Source organism: Argentina silus, assembly GCF_951799395.1.
Source record: "Argentina silus genome assembly, chromosome: 10".
Taxonomy (NCBI): domain Eukaryota; kingdom Metazoa; phylum Chordata; class Actinopteri; order Argentiniformes; family Argentinidae; genus Argentina; species Argentina silus.
The window spans coordinates 17,282,455-17,302,036 of NC_139664.1; the positions used below are offsets into that span (position 1 = coordinate 17,282,455).

A 19,582-nucleotide genomic window follows, 5' to 3' on the forward strand; every position below is an offset into this window, starting at 1 on the left:
GAATCAGGTGTGTGAGCGCTGGGCTGGGATATAAAGCATAACACACACACACACACACACACACACACACACACACACACACACACACACACACACACACACACACACACACACACACACACACACACACACACACACACACACACACACACACACACACACACACACACACACAGCTTGCTCAAACTGCTGCTGTCAATATTATACTACGCCAGTAGATGGGGTTGTGGAGCTGTAAATCGCCAGAAGCGGATAGATTTTTGGGAGCAAATGGAATCCACTTCACAGATGTTGGATCATTTGGAAGACGTGCTGATATCAGTGGTCTCGTAGATTGCAGCCTTGCCTGTTACATTGCTGAACAATAATTTCTCATTGTCTAACAAGTCTACAGTCACTGTCAGTTAGGCTGGTTTCATGAAATGCCTCTTGACCGAAAGATTTAAGGGGAATCAAAAGATGTCCATGGTATTCACAATGGTTTGTAACCTATTGCATCCTCGCTTCAACCAAACCAACCAAGTTGTGATTCAATGACTGTCTTGGATGGGGAAACATGTTTTTGTCGATTTTTTCCTTGGGGGATTGCTCTTGTCTCAAGCGAGGACAGAGACACATTGCCTGGCTAGTGGAAATAATTGCATGGAACCCTGGGATTGAGCATAGGGCAACATACTGTATCTTCCCTGCATGAGTGCATCAGAGGTGCCACTGCAAGCACAATACTTTTTCTGTGTGTGTGTGTGTGTGTGTGTGTATGTACGCACCAAGCCCACCCTCTTCTTTCTTTCTTTCTTTCTTTCTTTCTTTCTCTCCATCTTCACCATTTCTCTCTTTCCCTCCCTCTCTCTCTCTCTCCCTCCCGCCTAGCCTAATGAAGGGCTACTCCATCTGGAGCGTAAGGAAATCTTCAGTTGGCCGACAGCCTTTTTCCTCCGTAGCAGTGCGGCCTCGTCCCCTCTCAGCAGGTTTCCTTCTGTTATGAACTCATTGTACTGTTCCTTTCAGCTGAGGCAGCAGCAGACAGGAGGCAGGGGGTAATGATAAGGACAGGTGGGGAAGGTTGTGATGAATGGCTAATACTGCCTCTCTGAGACACACACACATACATAAACACAGACAGACACACACACACACACACAATGGTCCATCACTCACTCTGAGGTCAGGGAAAGCAGTCCAATTTGTCTTGACAGGCCAGCCGTTGCGAGGAGGCCTGACTGTACGAGATAGTGGTGAACACTGAATCCAATTGTATGTTTATTGCGGTAAGCATGAAGTCTAATGTCTGGTCAGCAAAATGTGACAGTTTGTTTGACAGAATGTGTGTTTGTCTGTTTGTTTGTCCCCCCCCCCCCCCCCCCCCCCCCAGGAGAGATGAGGCTTGGACCGGGAGTTCTGGAGAGGCAGTGGTGACACGGGGAGAGTCCTCCATCAATGTTCAGACACCAGAGGGCATGCAGTGCCTGGAGCTGCCAGCAGGGGTCAGCCTTGTGGAGCAGGGGCCCTTCACCGGGGTACCTTGGGAGGCGGGAGAGGAGCTGCACTTCAGACTGCGTCTGAACATTGACCAGACAATAGATACAGGTAACACATACACACACACACACACACACACACACACACACAATCACTTCTGTTCCATGCTGTCTTACAAACACACAGACAGAACAGTATCATTATTTCAGTCAGAAGACAAGTTGTTTCATAATAATCTTATTATTAAGATTAATAATAATCCCCCCAAAAAAACATCGACCACCCTTGCATCAAAACAGAGAAGTCATTTCAGTATTGACCGCTTCACCAGAGGAGTGTGTGGGGCTCCCATTTCCTCTTCCGACAGAGAGATCAGAGTCCCGACCACAGACGGTCGCCTCTCTGTGTTTTCCTGTGATGTTTGTTTATGGTGCGAGGGAGGTAATTGACCGCCTCACCAGCCAACGCAAGGACAGCTGGGCGCGTTCTCATTGACAAGTCCAATCAAAAACACATTGATTGGTTGCCTCAGCCCAAGCGCCTTTCCACCGCCACAGCTTTTATTTATGGCTTTCCTCCCGCGGTACAAGGCCATGGTCTGTTTTGAGCTTGTTTATTTTTTTTTAGTTTATTTGCCTTGTCTCCTTGTTCCCCATCTAACAGAGTCCTGGGGGAGTGTGATGGAGAGGCTGCAGGTCCGGGAGAGTTATAGCTTCCACTGTCAGACCTGCGAGACCAGGCTGCTGGAAGAGAGGTGAGGTGAAGAGGAGGAGGAGGAGGAGGAGGAGGAGGGGGAGGGTTGGGGGGGGGGGGTTCATTATTTAGCTCTCTATCTCGCCAGACCCAGACATGGAGAGGATGGGTTCAGTCAGAGAGATGGATGATTCTGGAGGGTATTGTATGAGGCCTGTGTACTCTGTAATCTCCTTTTCTGTCCGCCACAAGGAGACATCCTACATATCACCACTACTGCCAGAGCCCCGCCCCCCCTCCCCCTCCCCCTCCCCCGGTACGACATGTTGATGTGTGACGTTATTCAACAGGGTGTTCAAGCGAGTGCTGCCTCTGCCCAACGGGAACTGGAACGCCCTGGTGGACGACTGGTGCTGCCACCCGGACCCCTTCGCCAACCGGAAGCTGCTGCCCCGGGCGGAGGACTGTTTACTAGGCGACACCTACCTCCTCCTGGCCCGGGACGGCGGCTGCGAGGAGACCCTCTCCCAGGAGCTCGGCGCCGTGAGCGTCGCCGCGGTCGACGGTCCCAGTCCAAACAAACAGGTGAGGTCATGGGGTAGACGACCGTTGCTGAGACGAGTCACTTCTCTCTCTCTCTCTCTGTCTCTCTCTCTCTCTCTCTCTCTCTCTCTCTCTCTCTCTCTCTCACTCACTTCCTCCTTTTCACTCTCTGTCCATCTTTATTGTATAGACATTTCAGAACCCGCTGTGAGTCAAAAGTACCGATCCTTTTTCAGCGTTTCCTCTGAGAAACGGCTGTGCCGCCCCATCCCACACAGGGCTTCAGCCTGACACAGGGTCCACCCTCCACCACCACCACCACCCTCCACCACCACCAATTCCTGGTTGTGTTCGTCAGGAGACATGAGAGGGTGGTGATGTTTATGCGCAGAGATGGGCGAACCACTTTAGGCCCAAGCCTCCACCGGCTGGGGTGATGGGGGGCCAATCTCGCTCTCTCTCTCTGTCTCTGTCTCGCCCTCTCTCTCCCTCCATTATTGTCGAGAGGAGGATTGATCCCCTTGACTTCTATTAGTCACTGTTACTCAGCCTGCAGGCTCTAAAGCCTGACTGCCTGGGTGGAGGGAGGGAGGGAGAGAGGGAGGGAGAGAGAGAGGGAGAGAGAGAGAGAGGGAGAGAGAGGGAGAGGGAGAGAGAGAGAGAGAGAGAGGGAGGGAGGGAGGGATAGGTAGACAGACAGACAGAGAGAGGGAGTGAGGGAGAGAAAGAGAGAGAGGGAGGGAGAGGGGGATGGGGAGGGAGAGAGAAGGAGGGAGGGAGGGAGGGATAGGTGGAGAGACAGAGAGAAGGAGGGAGGGAGGGAGGGAGGGAGAGAAAAAATTCTAGGTCACTCAAGAGGCCTGCTCCGGTGCTCTTATCTCCTCGTCTTGGCTCGTTTCCCTCGGTCTGTCGCTGGTATTGATTTTTCTTTTCGTTTTTTTTTTTTTTTTAAAACAACGTGATGTAAAACTGTGTTTCTTGTCTTGTTTTGGTTTTTCTTCTTGTCTCGCAGAAAACCAGCCACACACGGATGCTTGTCTCCTGTAAAAGTTGTTCGTCAGGCCTGGGAGAGGCCCCCACGTCAGGTAACATAGACTTCTAGACTCCTTCTATCTACCGGGAGGCTGGGGGAGGTAGATATCGGAGGACGGGCTCGTTGTAATGCGTGGAATGGAATGAGGAACGGTGTCAAACGTGTGTGTGTGTGTGTGTGTGTGTGTGTGTGTGTGTGTTTTGATACCATTCCTCATACACAGTGTTTGATACCATTCCTCATTCCATTCCATGCATTTCCAATGAGCCCGTCCTCCGATTTCTGCCTCCACTGAAGCCTAGTCATGCTAGTGGGCATGCTAACACACGATATGTACTGTATACTACTTAAAAGAAGGTTACGTACGTTAGCAGAGTCTATACCATGATTCTAATGTGTATATATGCTAACTCACACAATCTATAGTCCTGTGATGTATTTCCCTATTATGAAAAGACGCTGGTTCTGTGTGTATTCATCTAATAACACGACTTTAACTGTTTCGGAATACGTTCTAGGGACTCTGAAGCTCTACATGACCGAGGTGACCGTGAGACAGAGTGTCGGAGACAGCCAGTACGACACGTCCATCAAAAGGTAACTCACCGGGGGGGGGGGGGGGGGGGGGGTTAGGTTAGGGTCACTAAGGCGCATACCATATCATCAAGCAAGGTCCCTGGTTGGATTCCGGCCATCGACATACCCTGCATGTCATCCCTCCTCTCTCTCTCACCCATCCTTCCTGTCAACCTCTACTATCTCTATCCCAATAAAGCAGAAATAACCCTAACCCTAACTCACCCACAGCCCGTCATGATTCTAATCGCTCTCACTTCTTGGCCATACAAATTGGCATCATGGAAATATCCTAACGCCTGATCCTGTGTGTCAAATCGCGAGGGGGGGGGATCTAAAATGGGATTGAGATGAATGAATGAATGCATGCATGAACGAATGAATGAATGAGGAGAAGGTCTGGATTGGGCTTGAATGGTAACTGTCGTGTTCCTCCTCCCTCCACTCAGATCTCTGTTCCTGGAACGCACCCTGGCAGCCAGGCTGGTGGAGCTGTCCTCCACTCAGAGCATGTTCCGCTTCTGTCTACACACGCCAGATGGAAAATCCTTTCTCCTGGTGAGAGGAGACTCAAATTAGTGTGTGTGAGAGGGAGAGGGAGAGGGAGAGAGAGAGAGAGAGGTGTGGGACATTTTGGCAGATGTTGCGCGTGAGAGAAAGCCTTGATGGAGAGTAAGAGTGTGCGAGAGAGGGAGAGAGAGAGAGAGAGAGAGAGAGAGAGAGAGAGAGAGAGAGAGAGAGAGAGAGAGAGAGAGAGAGAGAGAGAGAGAGAGAGAGAGAGAGAGAGAGAGAGAGAGAGAGAGTGGAGGGTGTGTCACTTTGAGAGACTGTGTGTGTGTGTGTGTGTGTGTGTGTGTGTGTGTGTGTGTGTGTGTGTGTGTGTGTGTGTGTGTGTGTGTGAGAGAGAGTGAACGGTGAAGGGCGTGCGACTGTGTGCGGTAGCCAGAGAGAGCAGTGAGTGTGTGTGTGTGTGTGTGTGTGAAGTGTTAAATGAGTTCTCTGGTCCTCAGATGTGGCTGTTGAACAGCGACTCCCTCATCGCGTCTCTGTCAGAGACGGAGGAGCCCGTCAGCGGTGACGTCCCCGCCTCCCCCCGCCGCCTAGGTGGCGAGCGTCAGTCACGCCGCGCCTGCAGCGCTGTTAAAGTGGCCTATCTACCCTGTGATGCTCCCGGCGTCGAACAACAGGAGTAAGTCTGACACACACACACACACACACACTCACACAGGCTCACACACACACACACACACACACAGGCACACACTCACACAGGCTCACACACACACACACACACACACACAGGCACACACTCACACAGGCTCACACCCACACACACAGGCACACACAGAGGCTCACGCATACACACACAGACACTCACGCGCGCGCGTGCGCACACACACACCGAGCCACACCGTCTCAGCCACCTCCTTCTAAATGTCAGCCTGTCCTTCTCTCTGCTACACCTTCTCCTCCTCCTCCTCCTCCTCCTCTTCCTCCCCTCTTGACCTCTCACTCACATTGTATCACCGTCTCACTGTCACCAGAACGGGAGGATTTAGTTCAGGAGCTGTTGTTTCTCGTTGTCGTCGTCGTCGTCGTTGTCGTCGTTGTTTTTGTGGGGTATTTGTAAGGACTTGGCCATTATGTCGTGTTATTAGAGTTGATGAAGTGGTCCAGTGTGGGTGATTGGTGTTGTTTTGAGTGGGTAGAGCTTAACCACCGTGATTCGCAGGGGTGGGAGGGTGTGTTCCACCGTATTTAGTTCTCTCCCTGAGGAGTCTTCTATCCTGATTGTTCCAGTAGGAGTTGACTGAGCTCTGAGTGTGTTTTTTTGTTTTGTTTTTTGCCCCTTCTCATGCAGAGAGAGAGAGAGACAGACAGAGATAGAGAGAGCGACAGAACAGAGAGTGAGACAGACAGACAGACAGAGAGAGAGACAGACAGACAGAGAGAGAGAGAGAGAGTGACAGAACAGAGAGTGAGACAGACAGACAGACAGAGAGAGAGAGAGAGAGAGTGACAGAACAGAGAGTGAGACAGACAGACAGACAGAGAGAGAGACAGACAGACAGAGAGAGAGAGAGAGAGTGACAGAACAGAGAGTGAGACAGACAGACAGACAGACAGAGAGAGAGACACACAGACAGACAGACAGAGATAGAGAGAGAGACAGACAGACAGAGAAGTCATGTTTTGTTTCTCGACATCTGACAGCTTTTCAAGCAGACTGACAGAAGAGCTGTAATTAGACAAACTGTAGATGAAAGGAGAAGACTCTGCCTCCGTTAGGGCCTGGAACTCACAGCTCTCTGTACCCTATCACACAATATGCTGTTCACGCTAACCTTTTTCTATCATTTCAGCCACTAGTTCTAAAATTAGCGCTCACGAGCCAAAAAAGGGGTCTCCTAAATAGACATTAACATTGTCAAGAAATGACCTGATTGGACACAGGGGCACTGCTCCCCACCCCCCCATGAGAAAAAGCTTGTTTAGCAAATGTTTGTTAGCATAACACAGTCCTCCGTTTTACCTCATGAGATGAGAAATGAATTCCCATTATTTTCGTGAACCATCCGGTCAACCCTGAAGCCAACATGTAAAGAATTTGCAACAGAAGTTCTGTCATGCATCTTTTTTCTTTTTTTTTAAATATGTTTTTAGGGCATTTCTGCTTTATTGGGAAAGAGACAGTAGAGGTTGACAGGAAGGATGGGTGAGAGAGAGAGAGGAGGGATGACATGCAAGATAGGTCGAGGGTCGGAATCGAACCAGGAACCTTGCGATTATGTGGTATGCGCACTAGTGTGCTGCGCCACAAAGTGCCCCTAATGCATCTTTTAAAGTGGCATTTTTACTCGACGAACAACAACAGCCGGTAAGTGCATACATTTGTCAGTATCTATGGTCCCAGCGGGAATCAAACCCACAACCTAAGCGTTGTTAGCGCCATGCTCTACCGACTGAGCCACAGAGGACCACCCTCACACATTGTAGCCAAGGTCGACCGAGGAGGATAGTGATTGTAGTGATTGAATAGAGATCTGGAGCGTATTACCGAAGCAGTATTTGGATAAGGTGCAAAGCTATGTGAAAGGCAAAGGGGGGGGGGGGGTGGTAATTGATGGTAATTCCCTCAGTGGCGTGACGTGGCGTGGTGTGCTGTGAGTCACGCAACGCCCTCTTGTCTCAGCTGAGCGCGCGTCGAAGCGGTGATTGTGTTTGTCGCGAAAGTGGCGTTAATGTGTCTCTAATTGGTCGGAAAATCAATGAGCCTCTGCTTAATTGAATCCCGGCTCGGTCGGGCCGGGGCTGGGCTGGGCCGGGCGATGACTTGATTAGTTCTGATTTGACAGGAAGGTACAGTCCCTGACCCCCCCCCCCCTGCGCGCTCTAGGACGCGAAAAACAGCAGCGATCAACTTCCAGATGACATTTTTATAGTTGACTTGTCATTTGCAGTGCTGTGTGTGTGTGTGTGTGTGTCTGTGTGTGTGTCTGTGTGTGTGTCTGTGTGTGTGTCTGTGTGTGTGTGTGTGTGTGTGTGTGTGTGTGTGTGTAGCCTAAAGCTTTACTGAGCTGGCGTTCTCTAAGGTTGGTCTGGAGACTGAGTGAGTGTTATTGTCTGTGGCGTTGCCAGCTTTGGAGTACAGAGCTGAGCGTTCCTCTCTGAGGCTCCGCACAGATGGCTAAATGTCACGGAAGTGACTGGATCATCTCCACACACTGTGACAGGGTATCAATCTCTCTCTCCCTCCCTCCTTCCTCCACTCACTCTCCCTCCCTCCCCTCTCTCCCTCCCCCTCCCTCCCTCCCTCCCTCCCCTCTCTCCCTCCCTCGCTCTCCTCCCCTGTCTCTCTCACTCCCATTCGCTCCCCCTCCTTCCTCTTTTTCTCTCTCTCTCTCTCTCTCTCTCTCCCACACATTCTGTTCAATATTCCCCAGTGATAGATTAGAATGAGTAGACTAAAGACTGAAGTAATGCTTCACCCTGCAATTGATGTTCCGTCTTTTAAATGGGAACCTCTGGCTGATATGAGATGTTTTAATGTGTTGTTCTCACAGGTGCAGAATACATTTTATTCATCTTTCTCTCTCTCTCTCTCTCTGTGTGTGTGTCCGTCCAGTATCATATACTCATGGGAGAACATCGTCAGCGTCCATCCTCTGGAGCTCCCCCTGACCACATGCCAGGAAGTGTTGCAGGTGCTGACGACCAGCACTTCCTGTCTCCCTCCGTCGCTGCGTGCCATGAACACCTACGAGGTGAGAGGGTTTCTGGGTAACGCAGGGCCGCACCATAGGTATCTACCAGGGGAGGCTGGCGGAGGTAGAAACCGGAGGACGGGGTCACCGTAATGCATGAAACGCAATGAAGAACGGTCTCAAACACACGTGCGCCTTATGCGCGCGTTCGATACCGTTCCCCGTTCCGTTACACGCATTACAATGAAGGTCGTCCTCCGATTTCTACCTCCGCCAGCCTCCCCTGACATCTTTCCCGCACCTCAGCTTGTTTTCTTCGCAGGTCGCGTATGATTCCGACAGGACAGCCTTTGCTCGGCCTCCAACATCACTGAGTGTGTTTGATCCCCATCATGGACTATTTCCACAATGCCGTATATTACCCCCTTTTTAGCTGGTACTGGTAAGCTCGCTGTTATTGCAGACACTGATTAGGGTTTGAGTTTTTGTTCAGTTCAGTCCGTGGCATATGGAGAGAATATGCAGAGATGAGTCTGTGTCAGGATGTCGGTGTACCTCCTTGGAGCTGTTAGGTTTCGCTGACAATAGTACTTTACCAGTAGAGGGACTTTCTCCAGACAGTTACAGAGTAATTACTACCATTAGCTGGTCCCCCTGCCTCCCTCTCTTAAACCAAACTGTCACACCGCTCACCTGAGAGGAGAGAGAGAGAGAGAGAGAGAGAGCTGGGGATAAAAAAATAATACCCAAAAAAAAAAAGTTTGGAGGAAGTAACTTTCTGCTGTTCGCTACAACAGCATTAGACAAGAGTTACGTAAACAAATATGGAAGCTCGGGTGCGGGTTGTCGATGGGCCTTCTGGCTCCCCACTCGTTACGAGGGGCCAACTGGATCGCACTCACGGCCTTTGATTAAAAATGCTTACTAGTGTTTCCATCACACACACACACACACACACACACACACACACACACACACACACTCACACAGCCCTCCAGCATGCTCCACTAATTACATTTTAGGAGCTTCTCCACCGTAGCTTGGCAATCTCCTTTCGCTCCTCCACAACACAGTGTTCTGTTCCAGAAGCCCCTTTGGGCTTGCACTGAGGAACCATCGCTGATATTTAGGTGATATTCTCTAAATAAGATTACAAAAAAAAAAAAAGTTTCTGTGGATAAACTCACTCGCGTTTCGACCGTGGTATAAAAGCTATTAGCTCTACCTAAAAGGGCGATTGATTGAAAATGGAGATGAGAAGGAGAAGGAGAAGAGAGGGGAGGGGTGGGGGGGAGGAGGAGGAGGAGGAAAGAAGAAAAGAGACAAAATATAGACAATTTGGACTGGGGGGGACAGTGGTAAACAGTGTCTGATAGATGAACACTCTTTCACACCTTCATCTGAGCGTGGTCCAGGGCTGTGCTGTGCTGTACTGGGCTGGGCTGTGCTGAGGACCAGGGAAGGACCAGGGTAATGTGATCAGACATAGAGATAGAGTTACTGGTCTGAGAGACCTCTTCCCCTGTCCCAACACTGCCTACAACAATGAGGAGACATTAACTTGGATTAAAGCTCTGAAATGGTGTGGTGCGTGTGCGTGCGTGTGCATGAAAGAGAGCGTGTGTGTGTGTTGTGAGAGCAAGTGTGTGTGCCTATTGTGTTAGCCCTTGTAATCAGATCACAGTTCTGCTGTTGCCTAGCCTGTTATTACACTCAGTCTGTTGTGTTGTGTGTGTGTGTGTGTGTGTGTGTGTGTGTGTGTGTGTGTGTGTGTGTGTGTGTGTGTGTGTGTGTGTGTGTGTGTGAGTGAGTAAGAGAATGAGGTAGCTTGTGTTCCATCTCGGAGCTGGCCAGTGTAATGGGCTGTAAAGCACTTCCTCTGCCTCGTGCCACTCCTGCACCAGGGAACAGACAACACCCGTAGCCCATTAATCTCACACACACACTCACACAGACAGACAGACAGACAGACAGACAGACAGACATGGACAGAAATAGAAATGGAGGGAGTTCTATGGGAGAATCTGATCGATACATCAGAAGTCACGTTCGTCCGCTAGTGGCCACAAGTGCTGAGCGTTGTTCGGATCAATGACTTCCCCTTCCTCCGATCCGCGCTCTGCTGCCTCGTCTCATCGCCTCCGGGCCAAAGGATGCATGAGAGAGAGGATTTATCGGAAGAGAGATTCTGTGTTCTGCTCCATTTTGTATCAGACCGGATGGGCTGACGTCGTCATATCACGTCCTCTTGTAGATCACATCATCTGCTAGATCACATCCTCTGGTAGATCATAACTCTAGTAGATGACATCCTCTGTTAGATGACATCCTCTAGTAGATCACATCATCTGCTAGATGACATCCTCTAGTAGATCACATCATCTGCTAGATGACATCCTCTAGTAGTAGATCACATCCTCTAGTAGATCACATCCTCTGCTAGATGACATCCTCTAGTAGTAGATCACATCCTCTAGTAGATCACATCCTCTGGTAGATCACATCCTCTGGTAAATCACATAATCTAGTAGATCCCATCCTCTAGTAGATCCCATCCTCTTGTAGATCACATCATCTAGTAGATCACATCATATAGTAGATTGTGTCCACTAGTAGATCCCATGCTCTGGTAGATTAGAACTCTAGTTGATCACATCCTCAAATAGATCACATCCTCTACTAGATCACATCCTCTGGTAGATCAGAACTCTACAGTACCATCACTTCCTCCAGAGGACTGAGTTCTCTTGTCCTCATCTAGACCAGTCGGAGTGTTTCACGTCAGTCTCGGGGACCCACCGGACCGCTTATTGTGCCTGTTGTCTTGCTCCAACACACCTGATGCAGCTCATCCATCAAGGCTCGATCAGAACCGCTGATCGGTCGGCAGTCGCTTGGGTCCCCATCGCTGGAGTCGAGAAGACCGGGGCCTGGACACTTTTTTGCTTCCAGAGCTTTCTGCCTTTCCTAGAAGTGTCACTCTACAGTAGCGGCGTAGGGAAAGGGGTTTGCGCTTCAGCCTCCCGTTCTCCTCACATGTATACGCACTGTATGTGTTTATGTCCCCCCCCCCCTTTTTCTTTCCCCTCCTCAAGTGGAGGAATATTCCCCAAGCTGTCACGTTGCCAAGTGTGGAGTGTTTGTGATAACAGCATGGCTGCCTGCGAGCATCAAAGGGCAGATGTTTGTGGGGAACGGCAGGCCCGAGACCACAGCTTCGGAAGCAGCCTCGCTTATATCCCGTCTGTTGTAATACTGATAGATAAGCACTACGCTGTTTACATTCCCCCCACAGCTATCGTACTATAGATGCTGTGGAGAGAGAGAGAGAGAAAGACAATGTACTGGGAAATGTAGTCATAATCACTGGGAGCGTTTTAAGTGTTGCTCTCATGCCTCTGCAGCATATACCAGAATAATATGTTTTCGGTGGAGGAGCACGGAGTGGGGGGTGGGTAGAGGGTAGAGAAGTCAAGGGTAGAGAGAGAAATAGTGTTTCGTTTCTCCATTGTTACCGCTGCATCCTCAACCCAAGCCACAATGTCATGAGTAAAAACTCCAGAGTCGTTCCATTCCTGTGATCATTAGCATACTGCAACTCTATTCTTGGAATGTAATAGGAGCCTCCGTCGGTGACACCAGCTGCTTCAAAAACGACACATTTGAAAGCCGCCAAGGCTCATTCCCTTTATAGTCCAGGAGGAGGAGGAATAGAGGCTTTTATTTTGTGTTTTGTTTTTGTGACGTCCTCCTAATGGGAGTTTTTTGAGAGTTGTTTGTACCAGGTTCACCTCTGCGATCCTCGTTCTCTCTCTCTCTCTCTCTCTCTCTCTCTCTCTCTCTCTCTCTGTGTTTGTTCTCATTTGTATGAATTACTGTCGACGCGCTTCAGCGCCGCCGCCGAGCCGCGGCCAGACGGGCCGCTTTATAGGGGATGAGGACGAGGGCCTTGGGTGAGGCGAACGCTCTCATCCATCATCCACATAGAGAGCTCTCAAAGGAGGCCGGCCAGGCGGACACTCTGACCCTGCGCCCAGGCACACACCCAGGAATAGCAGATGGGCTCTGCTGGAGGATAGGGGCCTTGTTTTGTTTAGTCGTTTTGGTTGATATGTGTTAATGTGAGTTTTGTTGTTGTTGTGGATTAAAGCTTTTTTTTTTTTTCTGAAGAGGGGTAATTGTTGTTAATGGGCTGTTATTTTGGACCATCTGACCATGAAAGAGGAGGGCTGCATCAAAGAGGAGAACTGTTTAGTAGTCATTTTGATCAATGCACATTAAGCTACGCGGTAAACAAATAGTCCGTTCAATGGCCTGTGTGTTGTGATGCTGCTGCTGTATCCCTCCTATTCTTACTCTTCAACTCACTGATGTTGAACTCTTCTCTGACCCTCTCTCTGACCTCTCCTCAGGTGGCGTACATGAGACTGTGAGGTGAGAGGTCAAAGGGTCGTGGGCTCCATTCGTCTCTGCCAGAGAGAAAGAGGGACCAGAGGAAGGACTGGATGCACATAGAGACTTTCTGTGTTGTTCTCCTGCTCTTTTGATGTAAAAACAACAATGTAAACAACAATGTAAAAAAAAAAAAAAAACTGTAATCATTCCAATAGAATGTCAAGAGAGGGTTAAAGACCCCAATCTGATTTTTAAATACAGACCTTTGAGTAAAATGTCTACTGTACGTTTGAGCGCACGTTTTACAGGCGGGAATGTCTCTCCGTGTGTTTACATAATGTAGCCTGCTTGGTTTGTCTAACTGGGCTGTTGAAATGTGTCTGACGCTGTGCCAATGTTAGCTCAAAGACTCTGGTTCAACAAACACCCTCTGCTACCAGGCTGTCAGGAGTCAACACACACGGCGCCCAGCAGCTCATCCCAGCCAGAGAAGAAGACAGAGAGAGAGAAGAAACCGCAGAACACGCTGGAAAATCATTCACAGAATTAATTAATGCAGCTATTTTTACTCCGTCCACTCCGTCACTGTTCAACGGCGTGGAGTGTGGGCGGACAAACACTTGTTATATTTTTTTGGGCAGAAGTACCCCAAAAGCATTATTGTGTTACCACTATAATGTGTTATGAAACATAATTGCGTTTTAGGATAACAGCGAATAATCGTGTTTGTGCTGAATCATTCCAAAACTTGACTTCATTGTTGTTTTTGTACCACTTTTAAGTGAGATTAAAAGTGTGCCCAAGTGTGTTATTTTACCGTGAAGTACTACTAGTTGTGTAGCTACGGAATATGTTAAAACATGCTTTGTTCTAGACTAGTCTCAACTGGAGTAATGATTATAGTGGAACTTTCCAGTCCCAACCAGATGCTTTGATGTGCCCCTCTCAATGGTAATAACAGTGTTGAGATTGTGTGTGTGTGTGTGTCTTTTCATGTTGGCAGTGAGATTGATGATGTTTATGTAACCCCTCTGACAGGCAGGAAAATTGTCGTGTCTCTTTAAGATGATCTAATGGAAACGGGCCTTTTAATTTGACCTCTCTTTACACCGCCTCCGACACAATACTGTCTCTGTGAGGTGTGAGAGGCTGATACAGCCGACAGCACTGTTCTAATAACACTACCATAATGACTTCCTTTATGCACGTAGTATTTATGAGCCTGTTTATGAGATCCTCTGCTGCGCCTGGTGTCAGGCGAGGTTTTAATTACTGACACTTCCTGAGACTAATGTATGCTACGAACTGCGCACACCGCCCGTGATAGGCAGGGATTTGTGCTTTGTGCAGAATAAGCCGACTTAGGCAGTAAAATGTACTGTGTACAGGTACTTTCTAGCTTAGGACCGTACATATTCATTGGAACCATAACTCCCGTTATGGACTAACTGACTCTAGTCAGAGTCACACTCTATAGTACCACAAGGAGGAGAGTTATGGTTCCAATTAATATGTAAGGTCCTCAGCTAGAAGGTCCTAAGATATGGAAGCTGTAAGGTCATAGGTCGAGGAGGTCTTCAGAGGAACTGAGCTTCCTACGCCTTCCAGCGGAAAGACTTCACCCAAATGTTACTGGCTCTAGTTCAACCAACATCCTCCTCTGCTGCTACCAGGCTGGCAGGAGTCAACACACACTACGTCCAGCAGCACAACCCAGCCAGAGGAGAAGAGAGAGAAGAAACCACAGAACACGCTAGAAAATCATTCACAGGATTAATTAATGCAGCTATTTTTACTCCACATCCACGCTGTCGGTGTTCAGTGGCAGAGTGGGTGGACAAACATTGTTATATTGAGCGCAGAGGTCTTGTTTCAGAGTCCAGGTCTGTTTTAGAGTGGAACAGGCCTGCCTTACTACACCATGAATTTATGAACAGGGTAAGGCTCTGTGCGTAGGTTATCTTCAGAAAAACAACCCAAGACAATCTAGCATTGTGCCTCTGGCAATGCCTACATAAGGTGCCTATTTTTATGAGTTCTCTCAGAAGTACAGATGCATATTTCTGTGGTCTGACTGCTTGCCTGGATCTGCCACCCATGTGCTGAGGCGGCAAGTGACAATTACTTGAGAAAAAAAAAACAAAGATGCATTGTGCTGACTGAGGCAGCAAAACAGAGAGTGAATTGGCTAATTAAATATATCCTGTGTTGAAACGTCAAGAGGGTCTCGCTTTCCTCTCTGCCCTTTTCCTACGAGTGTAAATGAAGAGAGCTCTAAATAATCCTACTGTTACTAGAGCGAGCGAACAGGGGAGGAGAGGAGAGGAGAGGGGAAGAGAGGAGAGGAGAGGGGAGGAGAGGAGAGGAGAGGGGAAGAGAGGAGAGGAGAGGAGAGGGGAAGAGAGGAGAGGAGAGGGGAGGAGAGGGGAGGGGAGGAGAGGAGAGGAGAGGAGAGGAGAGTCTGCCTCATACTTGTGCTGTTCTCAAGACACGACGCTGACACTCTCCCTGACAGAAAACATCTGTATACTGTTTATTACAGTTTGTCAATCAGGCCCACTGGGTATTAAAATGTCTTAGCCTTGAATAGTTGTTGTCTGTCTTTTCCTTTGCTTCTGATGAGAGAAAAAAAAAAAAAAAAAAATAAGATTTGTCAAATTAAAAGTGTTATTCCCCCAAGGCTGCGTTTGGCGACACTTTCATGTTGACATTGTGCTGCTCATTAGCCTCTTCGGCTAGTTATCTCATGAGAAATATAACCCCGACTGTAGAAAAGGCTGATCTATATTCAACTGGAAGTAATTAATGCTGCATATTTTGTCTAAAATATTTGACAGTTTATTGTTTTCGTGTTGGATCGGATGACTTGTGAGTGTAAAAGAAAAGGAACAAAACCGTGGAGAGAGAGAGAGAGAGAGAGAGAGAGAGAGAGAGAGAGAGGGAGGATGGGGTTAATCTCATTCAGGAATATATCACTCAAACAATAGCGCAGGTAGATAACAAATTACAGGGATGTCTCACCATCTGGAGATGTCTCTCGGGAGCTCTCAACAGAGTTTGACACTGATAAACCACATGTCTACCCTCTCTCTCTGAGCTCTGAGTGTTCTCCCTTTATAGATATTATAGCCCATTATTACCCCAGATACCATCACACACACAGGAAAAACCAAGTCGGAGATAGCAGATATTCATTTTAGATGAGAATTTCCAGGCATATGCCTGCGTTAATGCATTTGATATTATTTTCAGATTAAGAGGGTGTTGGTGTGTGAGATTACATACGCCTTTTGCCAAGATCCATTTGTGAGGTCAGAAAAAAAACGAAGTTGGTCTCATCTGTGTTGGTAAATGAGGCATTAGATTGAATCGCTGTTTCACTTAACTGAATCTAATAGTTTGTCTGCCAAACAAATCTTCCCAGAGAGAATCTTCAGGTCATTCCAGAAGATGATTCCCGGAATTTTTCATAAACTCTGTTTTGTGATTCAGTGTCTTTACTGAGGTTAAAGGATAAATCTCTTGTTAAGGAGAAACCAGGCAGGCAGAATATGATTGCTTAAACTTGCCTCAGGGTATCCTTGTGATATTGTCACCTATTATTCTCCTCCTTTTCTCCTCCCTGTCCCTGCCTCTCTTCTTTTAGCATTCTTATTACCTTCCTCATCCCTCTATTTTTTCTCTCATTTTCTCATCTGCCACATTTTTCACCTTCTTTTTTACTGCATCATCATATTACTTACTCACTATCCTCACTATCCTCATTATCCTTCACTCCACCCCCAAACCCTCAGCTTGTTCTTCCAATTCCTCCCCCTACTCCTTGTCCTCTCTCCCCCCTTTCAACCCCCCCCTCTCACTCCACCCCCAAACGTTTTCACTCACCCACTTCAAACTTTTCCCTTCTATTTTATTCCTCCATTCATGCTACTCGCCCCCCTTCCTCCCGCTCACCGCCACTCAACCTATCCCTCACCCTCTCTCCTTCACTCCACCCCTCCACAACTTTTCCCTCACCCCCCCCCCCCCCCCCCTAACAAGGCAGTGGGGTTTATCTACCGTTCATCTGATGGTCCCTCAGTGACTCATTAGTCCAGCCATTGGCCTTGGCATGCCTTGGTGGCAACCTTCGAAGAGAGCCCATGGAAATGCCATGCCCGTGGGCAAGGTCTGGGCTTCATGCCAGTCTGCCGCAGGGCAAGGATGCCACGGCTTTGTCAGTGGGCATGAGGCATGGCCTTCTCAAGATTACATCTGGGTGCTGAGCTCCCAATTTAGCTGTGATTGTATTGGACGTAGCTTTGTACAGACATGCTCACGTGTAATATTAAACTCAACGGATTGGCCAGTTATTCTCCTCCACGGCTCCTCCATTTAGAGATATGAGAGGACACGATGCAGTCAAAGTACGCTGTCTGTTGAGTTTGAACTTTCAGATCAAATGCCGGCTGTTTACCATACACAGTGCCCTGCGTAGGACCCTAAAATAGGGGGACTATGCATCATTTCTGAATGGTGAAACCAATATGTCCCCACACAATATACCATCAAATAAAAGCCGAGAATCTCTGCTTTAACCTCATCGGAATTGTTTGACCTCAAATCCAAACTTTTGGAGTGTAGAGCCAAAAGAAGAAAAAAAAACTTGTCACTCTCCCACTACTTACCCGTGGCACTGTATGATAACGCTTTCAACATATCAGATGTTTATATTTTTCTAAAGAGGCGTTTCTCTCTCAGTAGACTGACTCCGAGTGTCCGAGGGGGCGTGTGACAGCCAGCCAGCCAGCCAGCAGCAGCAGCAGAGCGGAGCCTTTGGGGGATGACAGCTGACAGCTGACAGGAGGGATCGGGGCGGTGATGAGACGGAGGTGTTCTGTGCGGTACGCTGCAGTGGATATGTCACTGTCCCCCAGGAAGACGGGAGCGACTGCTGAGCGTTCAGCAGAACCAGATATTTAAATCACTGTTAAGAGGTCAACAGTCTCAACAGTTATGATCACTGTTATTATGTGCGTGCCAGGCGGAGGCTAGTAGACACGTGTTTGATCCTGTAACGTTCCTCATTCCGCTCCGTGCGCTACGATGAGCCCGTCCTCCGATGTCTACGTGCGTTAACGCGTGTTTGATACCGTTCCTCATTCCGCTCCAGCATTACAATGAGTCCGTTCCTCTGGTTTCTACCTCCACCTGCCCCCCCTGGTCTGTTGAGAGATAAACCGTATGATGACCAGATGTCAGTGGTCACCAAAGCACGGTCCAGGAGGAGAGTATGTGCTCTCTAAGGTCTTGACCATTAGGAAATCGATGGAGTCAGGTGTCCTACACCCTTTTGTGGACAGCGGGTGGCTGGTGGTGGTAGAAATGTGTTTGATACCCTTCCTCATTCTGAGGAAGCTCGTCCAATGAGCCCGTCCTCCGATTTCTACCTCCACCAGCCTCCTGTGGATGAATTCATTCATGAATGAAATGAGTGGATGAGAACCAGTAGTCTCTCTCCACAGCCTCAGTATCTGGCAGGCCACATTGTAAGGGAGTGGTTTCCATGACAAGGAGAGCAGTGTTCTAACAGGGTCTTGCAGGTGTGTGTGTGTGTGTGTGTGTGTGTGTGTGTGTGTGTGTGTGTGTATGTGTGTGTGTGTGTGTGTGTGTGTGTGTCTCTCTCTCTCTGGTCAGTTGCCCATTACAGGAGGCACTTAGCAACAGAATGGTAGCCAATTACACCAAGCTCACACAGAGGAGTCTCTCATCAAGCGCCCAATGACACGTCAGCAAAAGGGAACGGCTGAGTTGCCTTGACCCCTCTAGGGCGAGTTCTAAATGAGGGATGGATACATATGGACAGTGGGGAGAGGAGGGGTTGTGTGGGGGGGGGTTAAGGGTGGGAGGGGGTGGGGGTGGGGGGTTTTGGGTTAAGGTCAGGGCAATCTGTTAGCACCCAGAGCCAAGATGGATTACCCAATTTGAGCAGCCAGCGATGTCTCTTGTGTGTGCCTCGTGGCATCGGTGTTGTTGCAGCTGTGGCATGGCCATGCCAAGGGTCTTCTAGACATACACTCACCGGCCACTTTATTAGGTACGCCTTGCTAGTACCGGGTTGGACCCCCTTTTGCCTTCAGAACTGCCTTAATTCTTTGCGGCATAGATTCAACAAGGTGCTGGAAACATTCCTCCGAGATTTTGGTCCATATTGACATGATAGCGTCATTGCTGCAGATTTGTCGGCTGCACATCCGTGATGGGAATCTCCCGTTCCACCACATCCCAAAGATGCTGTATTGGATTGAGATCTGGTGACTGTGGAGGCCATTGGAGTACAGTGAACTCATTGTCATGTTCAAGAAACCAGTTTGAGGTGATGTGAGCTTTGTGACATGGCACGTTATCCTGCTGGAAGTAGCCATCAGAAGATGGGTACACTGTGGTCATAAAGGGATGGACATGGTCAGCAACAGTACTCAGGTAGGCTGTGGCATTTAAACAATGCTCAATTGGTACTAAGGGGCCCAAAGTGTGCCAAGAAAATATCCCCCACACCATTAGATATTTGCGTTAACGAGCAGTTGAACAGGTGTACCTCATAAAGTGACCGGTGAGTGTATAACGGTATCACACTCTGGCCCTGCTCACGGAGGAGTACACCACCATGGCGGTGTAG

General features: G+C 48.7%; 1 protein-coding gene across 1 annotated transcript in view; it reads left to right on the plus strand.

Annotated features, from left to right (window-relative positions):
* Window positions 1–13,728, plus strand: part of ube3d (ubiquitin protein ligase E3D) — a 14,589-nt gene extending 861 nt beyond the window's left edge. Inside the window, exons 2-10 of the mRNA XM_083678872.1 lie at window positions 1,373–1,587; window positions 2,143–2,233; window positions 2,523–2,757; window positions 3,728–3,800; window positions 4,267–4,345; window positions 4,774–4,882; window positions 5,335–5,513; window positions 8,451–8,589; window positions 12,942–13,728. Coding sequence (XP_083534998.1) covers window positions 1,373–1,587; window positions 2,143–2,233; window positions 2,523–2,757; window positions 3,728–3,800; window positions 4,267–4,345; window positions 4,774–4,882; window positions 5,335–5,513; window positions 8,451–8,589; window positions 12,942–12,962 — 1,141 coding nt within the window. The 3' untranslated portion in view covers window positions 12,963–13,728. The remainder of the gene's footprint in view (window positions 1–1,372; window positions 1,588–2,142; window positions 2,234–2,522; window positions 2,758–3,727; window positions 3,801–4,266; window positions 4,346–4,773; window positions 4,883–5,334; window positions 5,514–8,450; window positions 8,590–12,941) is intronic.
* Window positions 13,729–19,582: the final 5,854 nt, after the last annotated feature.